The sequence below is a fragment of the Salvelinus alpinus genome, chromosome 4 (genome assembly GCF_045679555.1).
Source record: "Salvelinus alpinus chromosome 4, SLU_Salpinus.1, whole genome shotgun sequence".
Lineage (NCBI taxonomy): Eukaryota > Metazoa > Chordata > Actinopteri > Salmoniformes > Salmonidae > Salvelinus > Salvelinus alpinus.
The window spans coordinates 2,012,867-2,039,151 of record NC_092089.1 but is presented as its reverse complement, the minus strand read 5'-3'; the positions used below and the strand labels follow the sequence as shown (position 1 = coordinate 2,039,151).

Genomic DNA, 26,285 nt, shown 5'->3' with positions numbered 1-26,285 from the left:
GTATAAATATTGTTTTCATTTAGGCTATTGTAAAATACATATATCAAATATTCAAAGTCAGGCTTACTGCCTGTTTTATTACGGCATCTTTAATAACTTATTATGAGAGTGCCATTGGCAGAAGCCTGAATAACGTTGGATGAACTCTCCACTATGCACCGATTTCAGATCAGTTTGTATTTTTACACATTAGAAACAAGTTAGGTTTAAACTGATTCGGGGTCTGTCTTTACAGAACTGCTTGCCGTCGAGTTTTAAAACCCGGAAACCGTTGTGGCTAGATCCGGAAGTTTACCCCAAGTGAAAACAGAAAAACATGGCGGGGGACACTTTAACGGAGCTTCTTTTTCTGGATACGTTCAAACATCAAAGTGCAGAGGTAGTTAAATATGTTAATACCACTTGCTATTTTATCCCAGGAGTGTACTTTGCTGAGATTCCAGTTAGCTAGCTAACTACAGCTTCTGATCCCCCCGTTCCCCTAGGCTAATGCTAACACAGTGGCCACCTTGCATAATAACTAACTCGTCCTTCCAAACTAAGTGTGATGCATTGTTTCCTAACAAGGTATTACGTTTTTAAGTAGGTTACGGGTTCTTATATTCAGTGGTCTCTTCTACAGTTGCAGCGGGGATAGGGATACGCGAAACTAGCTAGCCATAACGGATAACGACAGTCGGCAACGGCGTGTACGCAGATTGTTTACCCGCTTGCTAGTCACACAGCTAACGTGTGTGTTTACTTGCTAGTTAGCGACTCACACTGTTTACGTTACACAGACAGTTTTCATACTGTTCATCTTTACAGATATAGCCTACAGTTACTGTCTGCAGATGTATACACGAAATTCCCAGTTGTCCCTTTTTGTTTTTGTATGGCACAAAAAGTGCTGACTGTTTCTGTTGTGCACTAACATGGTCTAAATAAAAATCTAATCACATTTTATTGTTCACATACGCTGAATACAACGGATGTGGTAGGCCTTACAGTGAAATTATTAAAATGTGTTCTGTCTGTAGCTGACCAATGTGGATGTGGTGCGGTTCCCGTATGGGGTCCTGATCACAGAGGTGCGCGTCATTCCCCCTGGAATTAAAGCACACACCAGCCTGCCAGACAACCGGGCATTCGGGTAAGAAACCATCATTCAAGGTGTATAAGGGAGAGCTAAATAAATATATACTACTAGCTATGTGACATCTGAGACTGGGATGTGTGTGAGGGGAACTTCAGGGGCCTCAAACAATCATGCATAGGCACAAATATGTGCGTAAACCATGCGTGGGATCATTTCCGCGCAAAGTGTGCGATTTATCAATATGAACATTTGCCATGACCGTGCTCACACAGTGCCAAGTGGTGGAATAATGCCTTGATTACACCTACAGCCTCATTGCGCAAAATGGTACGCAGCATCATCTGGATATGTGTTCAACGAAAGTTCAACATTCACCTTCTGCTACCATTAATGTCAAACCGTCTACCATACAATTTGATGCATAAATTCAATAAATCCAATGTATGCACCACATAGAACAAACTGTAACGCAATTCTGCAAGGCAAACACAGCGTTCCATTGGGAATGTACTTCTAGTGTACCAAACGCAGCGTTCCATTGGGAATGTACTTCTAGTGTACCAAATGCAGCGTTCCATTGGGAATGTACTTCTAGTGTACCAAATGCAGCGTTCCATTGGGAATGTACTTCTAGTGTACCAAATGCAGCGTTCCATTGGGAATGTACTTCTAGTGTACCAAACGCAGCATTCCATTTGGGAATGTACTTCTAGTGTACCAAATGCAGCGTTCCATTGGGAATGTACTTCTAGTGTACCAAACGCAGCATTCCATTGGGAATGTACTTCTAGTGTACCAAACGCAGCATTCCATTGGGAATGTACTTCTAGTGTACCAAATGCAGCATTCCATTGGGAATGTACTTCTAGTGTACCAAACGCAGCGTTCCATTGGGAATGTACTTCTAGTGTACCAAACGCAGCATTCCATTGGGAATGTACTTCTAGTGTACCAAACGCAGCGTTCCATTGGGAATGTACTTCTAGTGTACCAAACGCAGCGTTCCATTGAGAATGTACTTTCTAGTGTACCAAACGCAGCATTCCATTGGGAATGTACTTCTAGTGTACCAAACGCAGCGTTCCATTGGGAATGTACTTCTAGTGTACCAAACGCAGCGTTCCATTGAGAATGTACTTTCTAGTGTACCAAACGCAGCGTTCCATTGGGAATGTACTTCTAGTGTACCAAACGCAGCGTTCCATTGAGAATGTACTTTCTAGTGTACCAAACGCAGCGTTCCATTGGGAATGTACTTCTAGTGTACCAAATGCAGCATTCCATTGGGAATGTACTTCTAGTGTACCAAACGCAGCGTTCCATTGGGAATGTACTTCTAGTGTACCAAACGCAGCGTTCCATTGAGAATGTACTTTCTAGTGTACCAAACGCAGCATTCCATTGGGAATGTACTTCTAGTGTACCAAACGCAGAATTCCATTGGGAATGTACTTCTAGTGTACCAAACGCAGCATTCCATTTGGGAATGTACTTCTAGTGTACCAAACGCAGCATTCCATTTGGGAATGTACTTCTAGTGTACCAAACGCAGCGTTCCATTTGGGAATGTACTTCTAGTGTACCAAATGCAGCATTCCATTTGGGAATGTACTTCTAGTGTACCAAACGCAGCATTCCATTGGGAATGTACTTCTAGTGTACCAAACGCAGCATTCCATTGGGAATGTACTTCTAGTGTACCAAATGCAGCGTTCCATTGGGAATGTACTTCTAGTGTACCAAATGCAGCGTTCCATTGGGAATGTACTTCTAGTGTACCAAATGCAGCGTTCCATTGGGAATGTACTTCTAGTGTACCAAATGCAGTTTTCCATTGGGAATGTACTTCTAGTGTACCAAACGCAGCGTTCCATTTGGGAATGTACTTCTAGTGTACCAAATGCAGCATTCCATTTGGGAATGTACTTCTAGTGTACCAAACGCAGCATTCCATTGGGAATGTACTTCTAGTGTACCAAACGCAGCATTCCATTGGGAATGTACTTCTAGTGTACCAAATGCAGCGTTCCATTGGGAATGTACTTCTAGTGTACCAAATGCAGCATTCCATTTGGGAATGTACTTCTAGTGTACCAAACGCAGCATTCCATTGGGAATGTACTTCTAGTGTACCAAACGCAGCGTTCCATTTGGGAATGTACTTCTAGTGTACCAAATGCAGCATTCCATTTGGGAATGTACTTCTAGTGTACCAAACGCAGCATTCCATTGGGAATGTACTTCTAGTGTACCAAATGCAGCGTTCCATTTGGGAATGTACTTCTAGTGTACCAAATGCAGCGTTCCATTGGGAATGTACTTCTAGTGTACCAAATGCAGCATTCCATTGGGAATGTACTTCTAGTGTACCAAACGCAGCGTTCCATTGGGAATGTACTTCTAGTGTACCAAATGCAGCGTTCCATTTGGGAATGTACTTCTAGTGTACCAAACGTAATGACGCTGTCGGTGTGATCGAGGTGTAAGGGAACTGTCAAGCGTAGAATGGGGGGGAAATATATGTTGAAAATGTCTGAAATTGTGATGGAGTAATAATTCAATCATTTTTGATGTCATTGTATTTCCATTGTGAATTCATGCAACATATCTTGACAGGCATATCATTTGAGCACCAGTGCATTTGTTACTATAATAATTCACACAAAGTACAGTCATTTGTTATTTTTTTTCAATTTAAACTTTATTTAACTAGGCAAGTCAGTTAAGAACAAATTCTTATTTACAATGACGGCCTACCCCGGCCAAACCCAGACGATGCTGGGCCAATTGTGCGCCACCCTATGGGACGCCCAATCACGGCAGGATGTGATTCGAACCAGGGACTGTAGTGATGCCTCTTGTACTGAGATGCAGTGCCTTAGACGCTGCGCAACTCGGGAGCCCAAAGTTAGAGGCGCGTGTGAAAGTGAAACCATTGTTGAAATATGATAAAAGACTTGAGATAATGGGAAATTGAATGAGAGGTTGATCAAATTTTACACATATTTAACAGATGTTATTGCAGGTGTAGCGAAATGCTTGTGTTCGTAGCTCCAACAGTGCAGTAGTATCTGTGCAGTAGTAGGATCTTTCTCAGAAAGTAACGATTGGTTTTGGAAAATGATATGTGATGAGCCAAAGATTTCTGTGAGGACTTAAGACTTACTTTAAAAAGGCAACCACATGCCATTCCGGTGCACATCCAAGTGCTGTCCACCCTCAGGTTTTGGCATCGGGAGCTTGCCGATTGGCATCTCACAACTTCGATGAGACAGTGTGTTGGATGCAATCATCAGTAAAACAAACTGTAACGTACAATTTCCTTACACCGTCGCCCAACAGGTTGAAGTCAAGAGGGGTTTCTTTGCCATCAATGGGTTCCCAAATACGAACGGAGCAATAGACGGCACCCACATCGCCATAAAAGCATCATCCCAAAACGAGTTGAACTATGTGGACGTAAAAGGCTTCCACTCTTAATGTGCAGGTGATCATTTATGTGACGGGCAGAAGACGCTGCTGAATGTGGTGGCCAATGTTGGCCTATAGCCTACAGGAAGTAGCTGTTGAGGATGGATGGCTTATTCCTGACTGTTGTCTACTCATTTGAAGTAGATTTACCATTGCTAACGCAACTCATAGTCTTAATGGTTTTACTGGTCAAGCCACAACTGAGAGACAAATAAACCCTTTTGGTTGTACTCAATCTCTGACACTAGCACCTCCTATTTTCTTAGCTTTCTTTGGTTGCAACGTTGTATATCCTGGTACGGTGTGGTATATTCCCCACGGGCTTTAAAGGGATGATTTTGTATGATTAATTGGGGGCATTTCAAAATGCAAATAGCCAAGGTCGTGCACGAGCACTGGGGCTGAGAACATTTGGTATTTATCAACGATTATCTCCTACCGGTGTACGCATGAAGCTCGTAGGATTGTTTGATAAATCACACTTTTTCTATGTTTACGAACATTCTAAAATAACTATTTAATAGAAGTTTCTACACAATATTGATAAATGAGGCCCCAGAGCTGTAATGTTCAGTTTGGCCTCATTCTCACCGGGGTAGTTGGGTGATTTGTGAGGTAATCGTAGCCTGACAGACGGGATCTCTCATGTGGCTGAAAGGGGGGCTGAGTGGTGATGTCATATCCTGTTCCTGTCTGTGTTTCCAGGGAGACATCGCCTCATTCCTTCCAGCTGGAGCTTTTCTTCAACAACCTCACTAAACCCAGCAACGCCTGCTTCCACAGACTGGGCAGGTCAGTAACACTTTGTACCTTCTATTTGAATTGAATGTATTTGTGTAAAAGACATACACAACAGAAATTTACAATGTGGACCCAGAGGATAGCACTTAAAAGTATTAATTAAAGCACTTGTTTCCAAAGAGGGGTTCTCGAATATACCTCTACTTCTCTCAAGCTCTGTATCCATCTCTCTCTACCTCTTCCTCTCTCTGTCTGTATCCCTCTCTCTCTACCTCTTCCTCTCTCTGTCTGTATCCCTCTCTCTCTACCTCTTCCTCTCTCTGTCTGTATCCATCTCTCTCTACCTCTTCCTCTCTCTGTCTGTATCCATCTCTCTCTACCTCTTCCTCTCTCTGTCTGTATCCATCTCTCTCTACCTCTTCCTCTCTCTGTCTGTATCCCTCTCTCTCTACCTCTTCCTCTCTCTGTCTGTATCCCTCTCTCTCTACCTCTTCCTCTCTCTGTCTGTATCCCTCTCTCTCTACCTCTTCCTCTCTCTACCTCTTCCTCTCTCTGTCTGTATCCCTCTCTCTCTACCTCTTCCTCTCTCTGTCTGTATCCCTCTCTCTCTACCTCTTCCTCTGTCTCTCGCTGTCGCTCCTGCCCTCCCAGTATCTGTCTATTTCTCTCTCCCCGCCCCTCCCTTTTTTTCACTTCCCAGAATGTGTCTATAAAAGTATTTGAGAGCTCAAGTCTCACCTGTAGAACCTGTCAGGGCAGAGACCAATCTGTGACGACTGTCTTAGTCCTTGTTCACTCCGAGACGGGTCGCCAGAAACTTAGCCCTGTTGCTGCACCTGCAGAATCACACACAACAGAATGTAGAACCCAGAATGCCACATCGATCATTCCAACAGCGAACACAGGCACAACCTAATGTTAGTCAAGAGCTCACAGGCCGTTGTTGTTCACCTGAGAGAGAACTTGCAGTACATCAGCCCCTCTACTGTAGCCTGCTCCACTACTAATGGAAATGTGATAATTCTGTCTCTCTTTCTCTCGCTGTCTCGTCCTTACAGTTTTGAATATGACGAAAACAAGTCCATCGTTTTCAGGCCCAATGGAAAGGTAAAGACTCCTCCCCCTCTGTCTGTAGAAAGGTCACTGTTCTCTCTACAGGTGAACTGTGTTGTGTGTGTCGCTGTGTGTTTGTAATGGTGAGTGTGTGTGTTGTGTAGGTGAACACAGATGGACTGGTGCTGCGTGGATGGTACACCAGTCTGACGGTGGCGGTGTACGGTACAGCAGAAAGGTCACATGGTCACGACCGGGACTCTCCCCCACCTCCCCCTCCCCCACCCCCCCAACAACAGACTGGCCTCAAGAGGATCATCAAACAAGGTGGGTAAAGACTCATACTAGGGTTGCCAGGATACCACTATCACAATACTATCATACTTTCCATGGCAAAAGGGAAAACACAAGGTGGACTAAACTGTGTGTGTCTCAGAGTGGGATAAGGAGGAGCAGTATAATGTCAGTCCCCCCAGACCAGCTCCCAGAGGCCCCCGCACCCCTCCTGGACCGCCCCCACCAGATGATGATGATGAGGAGCCGGTTCCAGTGACCGGTAACACACATACACACACTTCTCTGCATCTCTATGTTCATCTCACAGGGACAGATTTCATACTGTATATTCAACTAGCTAACCTTGCCAAAAGAAACATTTCCATGTATTTGTGCAAGCTTGTATCCGTGTATACCTGATGCCCTCTTTGGTTGCCGTGATAACCGACTGTGGTGTCCATGGTGACTGTCCCAGTTGGAGTGGCCAAGGCGGAGCCGACTGAAAGAGGGGAGGACTACCTGGAGGCGGTCTCACCTGAGCGCAGCTCACTGCCTGCCGACGACCCCTACTCAGACGCCGAGCCTGAGGAAGAGGGGGAGGGGGAAGAGGATGAAGAGCCGGAAGAAGAGGACGATGCACGGACAGAGTGTAGCGCCCCTGAGGAGGAGGAAGAGGAGGAGGATGAGGGTGAGGAGGAGGAAGAGATGGAGGAAGGTAGGGGGGCTCCTGTGTGACGGCAGGACAGACAGTGTGTGTGTGCTCTGGCATGCTGTTCAGACCCCTCAACCCTACACCCTGCTCAGACCCCTCAACCCTACACCCTGCTCAGACCCCTACACCCTGCTCAGACCCCTCAACCCTAACCCTACACCCTGCTCAGACCCCTCAACCCTAACCCTACACCCTGCTCAGACCCCTCAATCCTACACCCTGCTCAGACCCCTCAATCCTATACCCTGCTCAGACCCCTCAACCCTACACCCTGCTCAGACCCCTCAATCCTATACCCTGCTCAGACCCCTCAACCCTACACCCTGCTCAGACCCCTCAACCCTACACCCTGCTCAGACCCCTCAACCCTACACCCTGCTCAGACCCCTCAACCCTAACCCTACACCCTGCTCAGACCCCTCAATCCTACACCCTGCTCAGACCCCTCAACCCTACACCCTGCTCAGACCCCTCAACCCTACACCCTGCTCAGACCCCTCAACCCTACACCCTGCTCAGACCCCTCCATCCTACACCCTGCTCAGACCCCTCAATCCTACACCCTGCTCAGACCCCTCAACCCTACACCCTGCTCAGACCCCTCCATCCTACACCGTGCTCAGACCCCTCAACCCTACACCCTGCTCAGACCCCTCAACCCTACACCCTGCTCAGACCCCTCAACCCTACACCCTGCTCAGACCCCTCAATCCTACACCCTGCTCAGACCCCTCAACCCTACACCCTGCTCAGACCCCTCAACCCTACACCCTGCTCAGACCCCTCAACCCTAACCCTACACCGTGCTCAGACCCCTCAACCCTACACCCTGCTCAGACCCATAAACCCTACACCCTGCTCAGACCCCTCAATCCTACACCCTGCTCAGACCCCTCCACCCTACACCCTGCTCAGACCCCTCCACCCTGCTCAGACCCCTCAACCCTACACCCTGCTCAGACCCCTCAACACTACACCCTGCTCAGACCCCTCAACCCTACACCCTGCTCAAACCTCCACCCAGCTCAGACCCCTCAACCCTACACCCTGTTCAGACCCCTCCACCCTAACCCTACACCCTGCTCAGACCCCTACACCCTGCTCAGACCCCTCAACCCTAACCCTACACCCTGCTCAGACCCATAAACCCTACACCCTGCTCAGACCCCTCAACCCTACACCCTGCTCAGACCCCTCAAACCTACACCCAGCTCAGACCCCTCAACCCTACACCCTGTTCAGACCCCTCCACCCTAACCCTACACCCTGCTCAGACCCCTCCACCCTACACCCTGCTCAGACCCCTCAACCCTAACCCTACACCCAGCTCAGACCCCTCAACCCTACACCCTGTTCAGACCCCTCCACCCTAACCCTACACCCTGCTCAGACCCCTCCACCCTACACCCTGCTCAGACCCCTCAACCCTAACCCTACACCCTGCTCAGACCCCTCCACCCTACACCCTGTTCAGACCCCTCCACCCTAACCCTACACCCTGCTCAGACCCCTCAACCCTAACCCTACACCCTGCTCAGACCCCTAAACCCTACACCCAGCTCAGACCCCTCAACCCTACACCCTGTTCAGACCCCTCCACCCTAACCCTACACCGTGCTCAGACCCCTCCACCCTACACCCTCCTCTGTGCTGTTATAACCAGCCTAACCAGTTGTAATAATAAGGCTTAGAGCCATGGCTGTTGCTGCTGTAGTATCAGATCCTCTTGCATGACAAACTAACTGTGCTGTGGTTCCCTAACATTCTTAACTCTTGGTTGAGTGAACTGTAATTTCATCATGTTATTAATGTTTTACAACTTATGAGAGTGTTGTGAGTGAGGCCTTTTCTTTTGCTGTGTTTGTGTTTTTGTTGTTTTACAATATTTCTCCCTCCTCACCCTCCCTCCTCACCCTCCCTCCTCTCTCCAGGTGATGGTTATGAGGAGATCAGTAGTGATGAGGATGACTTGGACAATGGGAGTTTTAAGCTGGCCAGTTTTGACATTGACTACACCCCTGAAGACCTGGCCTCTGTGCCCCCAGTCCAGTACGACCCCTACGAAAGAGAGCTACGCCCACTGCTCTACTTCACCCCTCCCTACAAGACCCGCTTCGACTCCCAGCTGGAGAGGGCTAGGGGGGCTGTGTGTGTTGGTCCAGAGGGGCCTGGAGGTGGAGAAGGGGCAGAGGCTGAGGTTGTTGCCCAGATGAGAGAGCTCCTGGCTGGGATAGGAGAGGACCGTGACTCCCGCTGGGTCACGGCCCTAGAGCAGGCATCAGGGCTGCTCGCTAGAGGGCTGGGCTTTCTGATTGGACAGGGGGAATGGGAGGGGCCTATTAGAGCTCTGGTCCAATGGGCTCTTCAGGGTCTTAGTATGGAGATAGCTCTGACCCAACCCATTGCTCTAAACCTCAGGCAGCTGAAAGCTGGAGCTAAGCTGGCTTCCTGCTTGGCCGAGTGCCCACAGGGCCTCACTGCGCTGCTGCACGAGGGAGCACTGGAGCTCCTACTAGAGCTGCTCCAGGTGGACCATGTGTCGTCCACGCTGAAGCTGTGTATCCTGAGGGCTCTGGATGCTCTGACCAGTGCCCCCGCTGGTGTGGAGGCCTTCCTACAGGAGGGGGAGATGGAGAGGAGTGGATACCAGGTGAGAGGGGCCATAGACATACATGAAGACCTTATAATAGAGAGGCTGCGTGTGTTTCTAACTGAGGTTGTGTGTATGTGTGTGTGTGTGTGTCGCCTGCAGCGGTTGGTGCAGCTGTTCCTGGGGGAGGAAACCGTGCGGGTGGTAACCGCGGGCAACGCCATTCTGCAGAAAAGCCACGCCTATGAGGTTATGACTGATCTGCAGAGGACAGCGGCAGCCTGGAGCGAACCTCTGCAGGTAAGCACACACTGACTGGAGATCTGCGTTTTAAGAACAGTTATTTGGGTCTGATAAAGTTTCCCATTTCATAACCAGTTCCCAGTTCAGTGTGGAACTCTGGGGTTTCTATGACTGAGGTTCTACTGTCCACATAATTACTACAGAATATCAGTATATAAGAATTATCAGTGTTATATTTCAGGATGAGGGGGAGGAGCCTGACATAGCCATGGAGGAGGAGACATCATTAGGCCCCTCCCCTGTCAGCGAGGCTGAGCTGGATAGGTTGGCTGGGGTTCTAGAAGAGTTACATCACCTTCTAGAGACCGCCCCCCACACCATGGTCCAGCCCCCTGGAAAGGCCTTCCCTACAACCGCACGCATTACGGGTCCACAGGAGAGAGACGACCCCTACCCTACACTGTACAGGTAGGTACAACACCAAACACACACACACACACACACACACACACACACACACACACACACACACACACAGTCATTTGTACTAATAACTCTTCCCCCCCACCCCACAGGTACATGCATGCATGTCACTTCCTGGAGAGCTCGGCGGTGGCGTTGTCAGCAGCAGTGGCGGCGGGGCATACAGGTGTCACTCACGCCGTCAGGGAAGTCCTGCACTTTCTGTCTCTCACCCAATCAGGACTGCTTTTCATGCTGGCCCAGCCCACGCCTACCAACCTGCTGCTCCGCCTCCTAGCAACCGTCGCCGAGGTTGAGGGAGAGGAGCCTATGGTCACTGGGGGCGACGGCGGGTTCTGGGGCCCCGGGTTGGGTGAAGAGGGTTTGGGGGTGTGGCTGATGCAGGCGCTGCATGCCCTCCAGAGCGTGTCTGAGCTGATGAGTCACGTGACTGCCGGGGGGGAGGGAGGGGTGGGGCTAGAGGAGGGGGACAGTGCAGAGGTACTGAGCATGCTCCATGCCCTCTACCTCATCACCTTCACACAGACTGGGAGGAGCGCTGTGGCCCACGTCTTCAGCCTGGAGAACAACCTCTCCTGTCTGGTTACGCTGCTGCAGCACCACAGCAAGGACGGACACGGGGAGGCCAAGGCCCGGAAGGCGGTGACCTATAACTATGCGTGTATGCTGGTGCTGATGGTGGTTCAGAACTCCAGTGATCTCCGTACCATGGAACAACACGCTGCTCCTCTACTCATCCTGGCCAAGGCTGATGACACCAACGCTAAACTACAGGGTGCGTAGCTCCTGACCCCTGACTATAACAATGCTAGGTTGGTATCCAACCTTAACCCCTAACCTCTGACCTATAACTCCAAACCAACCTTATCAACAGTGGGTGAACTAGTAGTCCCTTAACCTTCATCTTAAAAATACTTCTACACCCACCTCTATCATTGTAATGACATAGCCCTACCCATCACCCCTTAGAAATGTGTTGAAGGCCTCCCGAGTGGTGCAGCGGTCTATGGCACTGCATCGACGGATTCGATCCCAGGCTGTGTCACAGTCGGCCGTGACCGGGAGACCCATGAGGCGGCGCACAATTGGCCCAGCGTCGTCCGGGTTAGGGGAGGGTTTGGCCGGCTGGGATTTCCTTGTCCTATCGCGCTCTAGCGACTCCTTGTGGCGGGCCGGGTGCCTGCAAGCTGACTCCGGTCGCCAGCTGGACGGTGTTTCCTCCGACATGATGCGGCTGGCTTCCGGGTTAAGCGAGCGGTGTTTCAAGAAGCAGTGCGGCTTGGCGGGTCGTGTTTCGGAGGACACATGGCTCTCAACCTTCGCCTCTCCCGAGTCCGCAGGGGAGTTGCAGCGATCGGACAAGACTGTTACTATCAATTGGATATTACGAAATTGGGGAGAAAAGTACCCCCCAAAAAACAACAAAAAACATGTGTTAAACTATATTCAGAATTCCTTGCAAAGGTGAACTGCAACACTAAGTGATCCTCTCAGTGTTGGTGTTGTGTTCCAGAGCTGAGTCAGTGGCTGGAACCTCTGGACAAGGTGAAGTTGGAGATGGGCAGCATCCCCAGCCTCATAGACTACATCAAACAGGTGAGCCGTTACACTACATGTCCTCAAGGACTGATAACCTGTTGTTGCTGTTTGTTTAATCCTTCATAATGATGACTTGGCTGCAGGCCTTCAGCTCCCTACGCGCGCGCGCGCACGCACACGCACACACACCGACTTGCTTTGATATAACTTGCTGACTAAACTCCACTCCATGGTGAAGGAAGTTTCTGATGAAATCCACCAACGAGTGAAGCAGAGATTAGGCTTTGTGGAATTCAGCAGCGACTACATTGATTCGCCCAAGGTCTATACTTAAAAAAATATATATTATAATTATGAAACGCTTAACTTGTACCTGTGTTTGTCCTCTGTAGTTGCGTGCCTTTCTTTGTTAGCTGAAATCCATACTTTTTCAATAAACGTTATTCAAAAACATCCTGTTTCCTTGTTGAGATTCAATTGACAAATGCTAATTTGCGCTGAGTTGCCAACTTAGAGCAACAGCAACGGGCAAACTGTCGGAAAGAAAGGCACGCAACTAAAGAACAAACATAGGTACACGGTAAGCGTTTCATAATACATTTTATTCATATAGTCGGACCTGAATTCTACAAAGCATGGTCTCTGCACCACTCCTTTGGTGGATTTCAGCAGAGACGTCCTTCATCATGGAGTCAGCTAGTTTGATTTGAATTATTAGGATCTTCAATGGCGACAGCTAGTCTTACTGGGTGTGACTGGGGTCCAACTGGGGTTCCGACTGGGGTCTTACTGGGGTTCCAACTGGGGTCTTACTGGGGTTCCAACTGGGGTCTTACTGGGGTTCCAACTGGGGTCTTACTGGGGTTCCAACTGGGGTCTTACTGGGGTTCCAACTGGGGTCTTACTGGGGTTCCGACTGGGGTCTTACTGGGGTTCCGACTGGGGTCTTACTGGGGTTCCAACTGGGGTTCCGACTGGGGTCTTACTGGGTGTGACTGGGGTCCGACTGGGGTCTTACTGGGGTTCCAACTGGGGTCTTACTGGGGTTCCAACTGGGGTCTTACTGGGGTTCCGACTGGGGTCTTACTGGGGTTCCGACTGGGGTCTTACTGGGGTTCCAACTGGGGTTCCGACTGGGGTCTTACTGGGTGTGACTGGGGTCTTACTGGGGTTCCAACTGGGGTCTTACTGGGGTTCCAACTGGGGTCTTACTGGGGTTCCGACTGGGGTCTTACTGGGGTTCCGACTGGGGTCTTACTGGGTTCCGACTGGGGTCTTACTGGGGTTCCGACTGGGGTCTTACTGGGGTTCCGACTGGGGTCTTACTGGGGTTCCAACTGGGGTCTTACTGGGGTTCCGACTGGGGTCTTACTGGGGTTCCAACTGGGGTCTTACTGGGGTTCCGACTGGGGTCTTACTGGGGTTCCGACTGGGGTCTTACTGGGGTTCCAACTGGGTTCCAACTGGGGTCTTACTGGGGTTCCGACTGGGGTCTTACTTGTGTTCCGACTGGGGTTCCGACAGGTTTTACTGGGGTTCCGACTGGGGTCTTACTGGGATTTCGACTGGGGTTTCGACTGGGGTTTCGACTGGGGTTCCGACTGGGGTTCCGACTGAGGTCTGACTGGTGTCTGACTGGGGTCTGACTGGGGTACGACACATAACAAAAAATACATTTGAGACAAAAGACTTGACAATTTAAAAACATTAACGTGTCTGTGTGTGCGCACATCGATCGGTTATACATACATGTCAGTACATATGCACAACAAGTAGGTCACATGCGGGAGACGGTTATACATACATGTCAGTACATATGCACAACAAGTAGGTCACATGCGGGAGACGGTTATACATACATGTCAGTACATATGCACAACAAGTAGGTCACATGCGGGAGAGGCCTTGTGAGGTGTTGGTTTATTTGTTTTTTTAAACCAGGTTTGCGGTTCACTTGTGCTATATAAGATGGAAGGGAGTTCTATGCGGTTATGGCTCTGTATAATACTGTACACTTCCTTGAATTTGTTTTGGACCTGGGGACTGTGAAAAGACCCCTTGTGGCATGTCTGGTGGGGTGTGTGATTGTGTGTCTGTGTGTAAGTTGACTATGCAAACAATTTGGAATTTCCAACACATTGCGTCACTTCTTGTTTTTATAAGAAACAGTCAGTCTTTCCTCAACTCTTAGCCAAGAGAGACTGGCATGCATAGTGTTAATATTAGCCCTCTGATTACAATGAAGAGCAAGACGTGCCGCTCTGTTCTGGGCCAGCTGGAGCTTAACTAGGTCTTTCTTTGCAGCACTTGACCATATGACTGGACAATAATCAAGATAAGATACAACTAGAGCCTGTGGAGTGTGGTGTCAAAAAAGCATCTTTCCAACCATTGAATCTATATGTTTTGACCATGACAGTTTACAATCTAAGGTAACATCAAGTAATTTAGTCTCTTCAACTTGTTCAACAGCCACAACAGTCATTACCAGATTCAGCTGAGGTCTAGAACTTAGGGAATGATGTGTACCAAGTACAATGCTGTTAGTTTTAGAGATGTTCAGGACCAATTTATTACTGGCCACCCACTCCAATACAGACTGCAACTCTTTGTTAAGGATTCAGTGACTTCATTAGCTGTGGTTGCTGATGCGTATACGGTTTAATCATCAGCATACATGGACACACATGCTTTGTGTAATACCAGTGGCAGGTCATTGGTAAAAAAAGAAAACAGTAGAGGGCTTAGAGAGCTGCCCTGCGGTACATGCAAATAGTTGTGACAGTGGCTGACCCAGATCTTGGAGGGAGAGAGAGAGAGAGAGCGCGTGCGTCTTTGGAAAGTATTCAGACCCCTTGAATTTTTCTGCATTTTTTAAAACGTTACCGCCTTATTCATCCTGTTTCCATTGATCATCCTTGATGTTTCTACAACTTGATTGGAGTCCACCTGTGGTAAATTAAATTGATTGGACATGATTTGGAAAGGCCCACACCTGTCTATATAAGGTCCCACAGTTGACAGTGCATGTCAGAGCAAAAACCAAGCCATGAGGTCGAATAAATTATTCCTAGAGCTCCGAGACAAGACTGTGTTGAGGCACAGATCTGGGGAAGGGTACCAAAACATTTCTGCAGCAGTGAGGTCCCCAAGAACACAGTGGCCTCCATCATTCTTAAATGGAAGAAGTTTGGAACCACCAAGACTCTTCCTAGAGCTGGCCTCCCGGCCAAACTGAGCAATCGGGGAAGAAGGGCCTTGGTCAGGGAGGTAACCAAGAACCCGATGGTCACTCTGATAGAGCTCTGATAGAGCTACAGAGTTCTTCTGTGGAGATGGGAGAACCTTCCAGAAGGACAACCATCTCTGCAGCACTCCACCAATCAGTTCTTTATGGTAGAGTGGCCAGACGGAAGCCACTCCTCAGTAAAAGGCACATGACAGCCCGCTTGGAATTTGCCAATTTGACTCTCAGACCATGAGAAACAAGATTCTCTGCTCTAGATTAAACTCTGTGGCCTGAATGCCAAGCGTCACGTCTGGAGGAAACCTGGCACCATCTCTACTGTGAAGCATGGTGGTGGCGGCAGCATCATGCTGTGGGGATGTTTTTCAGCGACCGGGACTGAGAGACTAGTCAGGATCGAGGGAAAGATGAACAGAGCAAAGTACAGAGAGATCCTTGATGAAAACCTGCTCCAGAGCACTCAGGACCTCAGACTGTGGAGAAGGTTCACCTTCCTACATGACAACAACCCTAAGCACACAGCCAAGACAATGCAGGAGTGGCTTCGGGACAAGTCTCTGAATGTTCTTGAGTGGCCCAGCCAGAGTCCGGACGTGAACCCGATTGAACATCTCTGGAGAGACCGAAAAATAGCTGTGCAGCAATGCTCCCAATTCAACCTGCAGAGCTTGAGAGGATCTGCAGAGAAGAATGGGAGAAACTCTCCAAATACAGGTCTGCCAAGCTTGTAGTGTCATACCCAAGAAGATCCAAGGCTGTAATCTCTGCAAAAGGTGCCTCAATAAAGTATTGAATAAAGGGTCTGAATACTTATGTAAATGTGATATTTAATTAATATATTTTTTTATATATATTTGCAATGTTTATTTTTTTTAAACTGTTTTTGCTTCGTCATTATGGGTTATTGTGCATAGATAGAGGGGGGACAACAATTTAATACATTTTAGAATAAGGCTGTAAAGTAACAAATGTGGAAAAAGTCAAGGGGTCTGAATACTTTCCGAATGCACTGTGTGTGGCTGATGTAAATAAAATACTTACTGTATGTACATGTGTATTATTGGTCATATTACTAACAGAAAACCCATTCTGTCCTGTGTGTCCCGTGTGTGTCCCTGTAGAACGTCCAGAACGTGTTGACTCTAGAGGGAAGTGGACTGATGTCTGCTCTGAGGGTCCTCTGCCAGATCGCCTGTCCCCCTCCCGCCGTAGAGGCTCAGCAGAGAGATCTGAAGTGGAGTCTAGCGGGAGTGCAGTTGTTTTCTGGGGAGGGCTTGGACACGTGTGTTTGTGTGCTCCAGAAGCTGTGTAGCGTGCTGCTGCCTGCCTGGCGTGTGCACGGACACATGGGACCTACCCCACAGCGCTGTATGATCCTTGGCGTGTGCGCTAACACGCTAAGGCTGCTGCGGACCATGCTGACAGAGCTGCTGCGCAGCGGGGCCTTCCAGTTCAGGGACACACGTGTGGCGAGCACGTTGGTGACGCTACACATGGTCGTGTGTTCAGCCCCGTCCTCTGGACGTCTAGACTGGGAGGAGACCAAGGTTCAGGCCCTCATCGTAGATGTGCTGCTCACCTTCACACAGGGAGTCAGCGAACAGGTAGAGCTCTTTTCTGATTGACCTTTAACATAATGTTGTGTTGTGTGTGTGTGTTGCGTGCGTGCGTGTAATAAATTGGGTATCATTTCCCCTGTAGATGACCCACACAGAGGAGACTCTGCTCAGTAACACATGGTCTCTGATGCTGAAGGAGGTGTTGGGCTCTCTACTGAAAGCACCAGAGGGACTCTTCTCTGGCCTCACCCTGCTGTCTGAACTGCTGCCACTTCCCCTGCCCATGCAGAGCACGCAGGTACACACACACACGCCTGCTGCTTCTCATGTTGCTACAGCCATCATCAGCAACAGTCTGGAGGTCGTCGGATGGACACTTAACAAACTAATCAATTCATGAGGATTGAAAGCTGTAGGACTTTCATGTTGGAAACATCCAAACCGAAGGGAAACCGATTTCTAGTTGTGTGTTGTGCCGGTCCCCCTCCAGGTGATCTCTGTCCAGGACGTGGCTGTAGCGTTGAACACCAGGAAGTTGTGGAGCATGCACCTGCGGGTGCAGTGGGGTGTGTTTGCGGACGCCCTCGGGTGTGTGTGTGGAACTAGCTGTCCTCCGCTGCTGGCCATGCTGCGACGTGTGTGTGTCCAGCTGGCTGACCTCTCCTCTCCCACCGCCACCCTCATCATGAAGACCCTGCTGGAATTCCTGCTGGGGGAACTACAGCCGTAAGACAGTCGCAAACACACCCTTATGCACCTCTTGAACAAAGATGGCAAGCCAAATAAATCCCAAATTGGCTCTGTATATTATTTCACCACCATGCTACCTTCTCTGATGTGTATGTTTTTGATTTCGATATGTGTGGTTGGGTTTTTGATTTCGGTATGCGTGGTTGTGTTTTTGATTTCGGTATGCGTGGTTGGGTTTTTGATTTCGGTATGCGTGGTTGTGTTTTTGATTTCGATATGTGGTTGGGTTTTTGATTTCGGTATGTGTGGTTGGGTTTTTGATTTCGGTATGTGTGGTTGTGTTTTTGATTTCGGTATGTGTGGTTGTGTTTTTGATTTCGGTATGTGTGGTTGCGTTTTTGATTTCGGAATGTGTGGTTGTGTTTTTGATTTTAGTATGTGTGGTTGTGTTTTTGATTTCGGTATGTGTGGGTGTATTTTTGATTTCGGTATGTGTGGTTGTGTTTTTGATTTTGGTATGTGTGGTTGTGTTTTTGATTTCGGTATGTGTGGTTGTGTTTTTGATTTCGGAATGTGTGGTTGTGTTTTTGATTTTGGTATGTGTGGTTGTGTTTTTGATTTTGGTATGTGTGGTTGTGTTTTTGATTTTGGTATGTGTGGTTGTGTTTTTGATTTTGGTATGTGTGGTTGTGTTTTTGATTTTAGTATGTGTGGTTGTGTTTTTGATTTCGGAATGTGTGGTTGTGTTTTTGATTTCGGTATGTGTGGTTGTGTTTTTGATTTTGGTATGTGTGGTTGTGTTTTTGATTTCGGAATGTGTGGTTGTGTTTTTGATTTCGGTATGTGTGGTTGTGTTTTTGATTTCGGTATGTGTGGTTGTGTTTTTGATTTCGGTATGCGTAGTTGGGTTTTTGATTTCGGTATGCGTGGTTGTGTTTTTGATTTCGATATGTGGTTGGGTTTTTGATTTCGGTATGTGTGGTTGGGTTTTTGATTTCGGTATGTGTGGTTGTGTTTTTGATTTCGGTATGTGTGGTTGTGTTTTTGATTTCGGTATGTGTGGTTGTGTTTTTGATTTCGGTATGTGTGGTTGTGTTTTTGATTTCGGAATGTGTGGTTGTGTTTTTGATTTTAGTATGTGTGGTTGTGTTTTTGATTTCGATATGTGGTTGGGTTTTTGATTTCGGTATGTGTGGTTGGGTTTTTGATTTCGGTATGTGTGGTTGTGTTTTTGATTTCGGTATGTGTGGTTGTGTTTTTGATTTCGGTATGTGTGGTTGTGTTTTTGATTTCGGAATGTGTGGTTGTGTTTTTGATTTTAGTATGTGTGGTTGTGTTTTTGATTTCGGTATGTGTGGGTGTATTTTTGATTTCGGTATGTGTGGTTGTGTTTTTGATTTTGGTATGTGTGGTTGTGTTTTTGATTTCGGTATGTGTGGTTGTGTTTTTGATTTCGGAATGTGTGGTTGTGTTTTTGATTTTGGTATGTGTGGTTGTGTTTTTGATTTTGGTATGTGTGGTTGTGTTTTTGATTTTGGTATGTGTGGTTGTGTTTTTGATTTTGGTATGTGTGGTTGTGTTTTTGATTTTGGTATGTGTGGTTGTGTTTTTGATTTCGGTATGTGTGGTTGTGTTTTTGATTTCGGTATGTGTGGTTGTGTTTTTGATTTCGGTATGTGTGGTTGTGTTTTTCAGTGTTGAGGGTAAGAGTCCCGGTTGGGGGCAGGTCCTGCGTCTCCTCTCTCTATTCGACACCCTGGTTTCCCAGAGAGCCTGTAAGATCGCAACGTTACACCTGCTCTCTGGCTCCGCCCCTGGAGACGAGCCATTGGCTGATGTCTTCCCCCTGCTACTGTCCCTATTGGTTCCCGCTGCTGACCACGCCCTGCCACAACAGCACTGTGCAGAGCTGGTGGGAACTGTCCTGCAGTCACTGTGTGACCAGGTAACACACGAAGCACCTGGTATTGTATGAAGCTAATGCACTTCATCCACTAGCTGTTGTCTTTCCTCCAGCTATAACAATGGAGAGGTATGGGGTGAATTGGTGCGTGTTATGTTCATAGACATGTAGGTCTTTTTGGATGCTCTTTAGTCTGAACTATGTGTCAGACTAGCAGGGGGTCGTATATCAGGCTGAGCCAGGTAAGAGGGAGCGGTAGAGGGATAGAGAAAGGTGTTTAACCCCATCAGTCCCAAGACATGTATCTGACTTTCATTTATCTGCATGTCCAGCCGTTATATTTAGTTTCACAATGAAGTGTTTTACCATGTTCTTTTCAGGACAACCAGGGCTACAAGTAGAACACCTAACTATTTGACATAAACAGTTGCATTCATGAGTTTTATTGACAGAGCAAAAACCCGATAGAAATGTAGTTATAAGAATGCTCTAAGTACAGAAATGGTTTGCTCACTGGAAAATGAATATCTAACCTGTCAGTGACAACTGTTCAGAGTTTATAACAGCAACTATGTGAGCTTATCACAGTGTTATAGACACTATGTCCTGGGATTTACTATGGTCTTCTATGTAGAAGAACCCCTTACAGTGTTATAGACACTATGTGCTGGGATTTACTATGGTCTTCTATGTAGAAGAACCCCTTACAGTGTTATAGACACTATGTACTGGGATTTACTATGGTCTTCTATGTAGAAGAACCCCTTACCTTCTAACGATTCTTGTGTAGTTTATGAGCATCATAGAGACGAAACATGTTACGTGTTTGTGTTCCTGACAGTCAGCGTTTGCCAAGCATCTCAAATCATTCTGACTCTACAGACGTTTTTGTAAACGGTGGGACTCATTGGGTTAACTCTGCTGTGTGTGTGTTAGGACATCTCTCTGGTGGTGCCCCACCCAGCCGAGGGGTGTGTGTCAGAGGCCGAGCAACTGGCCAATGCCCTGCCAGGACGGGAAATGATCTCATCAGTGTGCGACTCTCTGATGGAGGTTTTGGGGAATGGAGAGAGCAGTGCCGCTCTGCTCCTCACCTGTCTCAGAACACTCATGTTCCTCACAGAACATGACTATGGACTCTACCACCTCAAAGGGTACACACACACTCCTCATTGCCAGGAGTTTAGATCAATGCAAGTGTAGCATGTGTATAGAGACAACAGTAGTGGTTAAAGCACTGAACCCTGTGGAACACCGAATTCAACTTTAGAGATGTGTGTTTTTAGGGCTCTGAAGAAGCACAGTGCCAGTGTGTGTGCTCTGTTGAAGAGACAGGTGTTCTCCTTCAGGAAAGACTCGGCTGAACTCCTCTCTGCTCTGCTGGACTTCCTACGACAGATCCTCAACACTGACCCTCTGGTAAAACCACAAACAAGTCCATATTAACATGATCAACCATTATCTGCCGATGTGAAGGCCGATCCGCCCGTATATCATTAATCATTGTCTCTGTCGCTCTCTCTTCTCATACCCAGGGTTGCTGTGGGGAGGAGAGTGGAGGGGAAGAGTCCGGGCTGGTCCCGCCCCCAAGGTCTGTGGCTCTGACTGGCTCAGAGATGAAGGCTCTGCTGCAGTGGGAGGAGACTGACACACACCCTCTAAACACACTAGAGAAACACATCACGGTACACACACACACACACACTTTGTGCATAGTAATGATTATAAATGCAAGTACAGATCTCCGGTCGGAAATAGTGGAAGTAACTGTCATGTGTGTGTGTTTGTAGAAGCTGTGCAAGGAGGAGGATTCATTGGAGACCCTGTTGGAAAATGTGATTGGTCTACGACAGACGCTGGAGACCACTATGGACGCATCTTCTCCCCCTGAGACGGAGCCCACTCTACCCAACCCTGACACGCTATTGGCCCAGTTCAACCACAGGTACCGCCCACTGACACTGTTGGCCCAATAGATACCGTTAAAGCTGCAATATGTAACTTTTTGTGCAAGTGGAACAAATTCACATAGAAATGTGAGTTATAGATCTGTCATTCTCACTGAACGCACGTCTAGAAGCGGTAGGTCTGTTATATGTGCGCTATTTTTATGCTTCCAGTTCTTAAATTTCATTTTTGCATCTTTTACTTTCTGTTTTGCACACCAGCTTCAAACAGCAGAAACAGTCATGGAAGATATATTTCACTTAAGCAATACGGCCCGAGGGGGTGTGCTATATGGCCAATATCAAATCAAAGTTTATTTGTCATGTGCGCCGAATACAACAGGCGTAGACCTTACAGTGAAATGCTTACTTAGGCTCTAACCAATAGTGTGTGTGTGTGTGTGTGTGTGTGTGTGTGTGTGTGTGTGTGTGTGTGTGTGTGTGTGTGTGTGTGTGTGTGTGTGTGTGTGTGTGTGTGTGTGTGTGTGTGTGTGTGTGGGTGGGTAAGTAAAGAAATAAAACAACAGTAAAAAGACATGAAAATAACAGTAGCAAGGCTATATACAGACACCGGTTAGTCAGGCTTATTGAGGTAGTATGTACATGTAGGTATGGTTAAAGTGACTATGCATATATGATGAACAGAGAGTAGCAGTAGCGTAAAAAAAGGGGTTGGCGGGTGGTGGGACACAATGCAGATAGCCCGGTTAGCCAATGTGCGGGAGCACTGGTTGGTCGGGTCAATTGAGGTAGTATGTACATGAATGTATAGTTAAAATGACTATGCATATATGATAAACAGAGTAGCAGCAGCGTAAAAGAGGGGTTGGTGGTGGGGGCCACACAAAGAAAATAGTCTGGGTAACCATTTGGTTTACCTGTTCAGGAGTCTTATGGTTTGGGGGTAAAAACTGTTGAGAATCCTTTTTGTCCTAGACTTGGCACTCCGGTACCGCTTGCCATGCGGTAGTAGAGAGAACAGTCTATGGCTGACGTCTTTGACAATTTTTAGGGCCTTCCTTTGACATCGCATGGTGTAGAGGTCCTGGATGGCAGGCAGCTTTGCCCCAGTGATGTACTGGGCCGTACGCACTACCCTCTGAAGTGCCTTGCGGTCGGAGGCCGAGCAATTGCCGTACCAGGCAGTGATGCAACCAGTCAGGATGCTCTCGATTTTGCAGCTGTAGAACCTTTTGAGGATCTCAGGACCCATGCCAAATCTTTTTAGTTTCCTGAGGGGGAATAGGCTTTGTCGTGCCCTCTTCACGACTGTCTTGGTGTGTTTGGACCATTCTAGTTTGTTGTTGATGTGGACACCAAGGTACTTGAAGCTCTCAACCTGCTCCACTACAGCCCCGTCGATGAGAAGGGGGGTGTGCTCGGTCCTCCTTTTCCTGTAGTCCACAATCATCTCCTTAGTCTTGGTTACGTTGAGGGATAGGTTGTTATTCTGGCACCACCCGGCCAGGTCTCTGACCTCCTCCCTATAGGCTGTCTCGTCGTTGTCGGTGATCAGGCCTACCACTGTTGTGTCGTATGCAAACTTAATGATGGTGTTGGAGTCGTGCCTGACCATGCAGTCGTGGGTGAACAGGGAGTACAGGAGGGGACTGAGCACGCACCCCTGGGGTGCTCCAGTGTTGAGGATCAGCGTGGCAGATGTGTTGCTACCTACCCTCACCACCTGGGGGCGGCCCGTCAGGAAGTCCAGGATCCAGTTGCAGAGGGAGGTGTTTAGTCCCAGGTTCCTTAGCTTAGTGATGAGCTTTGAGGGTACTATGGTGTTGAACGCTGAGCTGTAGTCAATGAATAGAATTCTCACATAGGTGTTCCTTTTGTCCAGGTGGGAAAGGGCAGTGTGGAGTGCAATAGAAATTGCATAATCTGTGGATCTGTTTGGGCGGTATGCAAATTGGAGTGGGTCTAGGGTTTCTGGGATAATGGTGTTGATGTGAAACATGTTGGTATTACAGACTCAATCAGGGACATGTTGAAAATGTCAGTGAAGACACCTGCCAGTTGGTCAGCACATGCCCGGAGCACACGTCCTGGTAATCCGTCTGGCCCCGCAGCCTTGTGTATGTTGACCTGTTTAAAGGTCTAACTCACGTCGGCTACGGAGAGCGTGATCACACAGTCGTCCGGAACAGCTGATGCTCTCATGCATGCCTCAGTGTTGCTTGCCTCGAAGCGAGCATAGACGTGATTTAGCTCGTCTGGTATGCTCGTGTCACTGGGTAGCTCGCGGCTGTGCTTCCCTTTGTAGTCTGTAATAGTTTGCAAGCCCTGCCACATCTGACGAGCGTCGGAACCGGTGTAGTATGATTCAATCTTAGCCCTGTATTGACGCTTTGCCTGTTTGATGGTTGGTCGCAGGGCATAGTGGGATTTCTTGTAAACTTCAGGGTTAGAGTCCCGCACCTTGAAAGCGGCAGCTCTACCCTTTAGCTCAGTGTGAATGTTGCCTGTAATCCATGGCTTCTGGTTGGGGTATGTACGTACAGTCACTGCGGGGATGACGTCCTCGATGCACTTATTGATAAAGCCAGTGACTGATGTGGTGTACTCCTCAATGCCATCGGAAGAATCCCGGAACATGTTCCAGTCTTTGATAGCAAAACAGTCCTGTACTTTAGAACGGCTAAGGGCTGTTCTTACGCACAACGCAACACGGATGCCGAGTGCCTGGACACAGCCCTTAGCCGTGGTATATTGGCCATATCACAAACCCCCGTGGTGCCTTATTGCTATTATAAACTGGTTACCAACGTAATTAGAGCAGTATAAATAAGTGTTTGTCATATTCTGATGTACTACGGCTGTCAGCCAATCAGCATTCAGGGCTCAAACCACCCAGTTTATAATGCGGTTTAGATCGTACAATGATTCTCTACACGATACTTGCCTGTTTTGTCACATAAACTGAAATTAGGCAAACTATTAGAATTTTATTAACCAGGAAATGACAGAGCGATTTCTGCATAGTGCACCTTTAACAAAAGTGCAATTTTATTCAACTGTTTTTTAAATTATGCGCCTGTATGAACTCAATCTGTTTGGGGAATTTGGCTTGTCTTGAATGCTATGGACCCAGTTTTGACTCGAAGCTGTGTGGGTCCTGTTCTGACTGTGTGTGTGTGTTCTCTCCTGCAGGACGGTGTTTGTGTTGTCGGAGGTGTTGGATGAGCAGCTGAAGGCTCTGTGGTTCTCCCCCTTCCACACTGATGACATGGAGGCTGAACTAGACATGGTGAGACACCTGTGTGTTGTTTGAATGTGTGTGTGTCTTTCTGTCAGTGTGTGTGTGTGTGAGTAAACCTCTCTGTCCCTAGGTGAAGGTGGACCTGCTAGGCCTGGCCCAGGAGTGTTGTCCAGAGTTGGACCTGAAGTCAGAGCTGGAACGCTCCTTCCTGTCTGAGCCCTTGTCTCCCAGTCATACCAAAACTAACAAGGGCTTCAGGCTGGGCAAGCACAAACACGAGACCTTCATCACCAGGTACACACACACACACACACTTTTATCACCTTCAGGTACATAATGTGATTGTATGTGACCCACATGTTAACAAAGATGCCTGTGTCGTCCTCTTCCTCCCTGCAGTGGTAAGTCAGACTACATCGAGCCAGCTAAGAGAGCCCACATGATGGCTGCTCCTCGCGGTCGAGGTAGAGGCGGCTTCGGGGGACAGCTCTGTCGCCCCCACGACATCTTCCGCCAGCGCAAACAGAACACTTCGCGCCCTCCCAGCATGCACGTGGATGACTTTGTGGCGGCGGAGTTTAAAGACGTTGGGACTCCCCTGGGCCTGTTGCCCCCCAAGCGACCCCCTAAGAGCTCCCCCAAACCCCCCACCAGAGGCCTGTTCACTGGGAACAGAGGCAGGGCTGCCTTCCACAGCCAGCAGACACGCTTTTTCACCCCACCGCAGCCTAAAGGAGTGCTGCTGTCTGGTATGTTGACACACACACACACACACACACACACACACACACACACACCGACATTGTTGTAAACTAACAAGTGGGTCTGTTGTCTTTCAAAGAACCTTTGACTAACATGTCTTCCCATCCCCCTCCCTTCTAGGTAACTATAATGCCCGCCGTGAGGGTGGGCGAGGTGGCACGTCGTGGAGTGGTCCGTTGCCACCGGTTACCCACAGAGGAACGTACAGTGATGCCAGGGGCGGGCAGAGCAACTTCACACGCGGCCCCCTGCCCTCACGCCAGCAGCCTGCAGGTACACACACACACACATACCCGTTTGCACACGTACATACTGTATAAACACACACACATACATATTCAGAGAACAACATGAATACAAGATAATACTTTCATGCACAATTACTGATGGTCACTGTTGTTCTTCTCGCTCCCTCTCCCTCTCTTCCAGGTGCATATCGCCTGGCTCCGCGGGACCGCGCCCCTCGAGGTCGTGGGGGTACAGGCCTGTCGTGGCTGAGTCAGGGAGGAGGAGGGGGGAGGGGGTCCCAGGGGGGGAAGTTTAGCGGTGGGGGAGGCAGCGGAGGGGGGAGGGGACGACACGTTCGCTCCTTCACCAGGTAAACAAACCTGGCCAATGACTGCAGCCCGTCACGGCTCTTAACGGACCAATCAGGAATAATGAGTACATAATCTCCATGGAAACGTGTCCTCTGTGTGATTCTATTGATGATGATGTGTGGAATTTGTTGTATTTTGTTTTAGTTCTTTTACATTGTTGTTCAGACTCAATAAAGTTCTGTGATTGAGAA

At 48.3% G+C, this 26,285-nt stretch overlaps 1 protein-coding gene across 3 annotated transcripts; it reads left to right on the top strand.

The window, feature by feature from the left end:
• Positions 1-260: 260 nt before the first annotated feature.
• Positions 261-26,285, top strand: LOC139572708 (protein virilizer homolog). Of its 3 annotated transcripts, none has more exons than XM_071395408.1 (25): positions 261-379; positions 1,020-1,132; positions 5,255-5,341; positions 6,349-6,397; positions 6,508-6,670; positions 6,780-6,899; positions 7,095-7,307; positions 9,263-9,981; positions 10,084-10,221; positions 10,406-10,632; positions 10,740-11,422; positions 12,161-12,243; positions 16,555-17,037; positions 17,135-17,290; positions 17,483-17,718; positions 19,378-19,627; positions 20,522-20,739; positions 20,872-21,004; positions 21,121-21,270; positions 21,376-21,530; positions 24,685-24,781; positions 24,864-25,027; positions 25,133-25,482; positions 25,616-25,768; positions 25,925-26,285. In XM_071395408.1, exons 1-25 carry the CDS (start codon positions 317-319, stop codon positions 26,095-26,097), a joined length of 5,376 nt encoding a protein of 1,791 aa, XP_071251509.1. In that variant the 5' UTR covers positions 261-316; the 3' UTR covers positions 26,098-26,285. The 3 variants fall into 3 exon arrangements, with proteins under 3 accessions (XP_071251509.1, XP_071251508.1, XP_071251507.1); XM_071395407.1 differs by having other exon boundaries at positions 7,095-7,334; positions 21,379-21,530; XM_071395406.1 differs by having other exon boundaries at positions 7,095-7,334.

What these genes read in the sequence shown, in the direction of transcription:
- LOC139572708 (XM_071395406.1), top strand. Translation starts at nt 317, where the DNA reads ATGGCGGGGGACACTTTAACGGAGCTTCTTTTTCTGGATACGTTCAAA. An exon ending in CCCTACCCTACACTGTACAG is followed by an intron (nt 10,633 to 10,739) that starts GTAGGTACAACA and finishes CCCACCCCACAG; the next exon opens with GTACATGCATGCATGTCACT. An exon ending in TGCAGTCACTGTGTGACCAG is followed by an intron (nt 19,628 to 20,521) that starts GTAACACACGAA and finishes TGTGTGTGTTAG; the next exon opens with GACATCTCTCTGGTGGTGCC.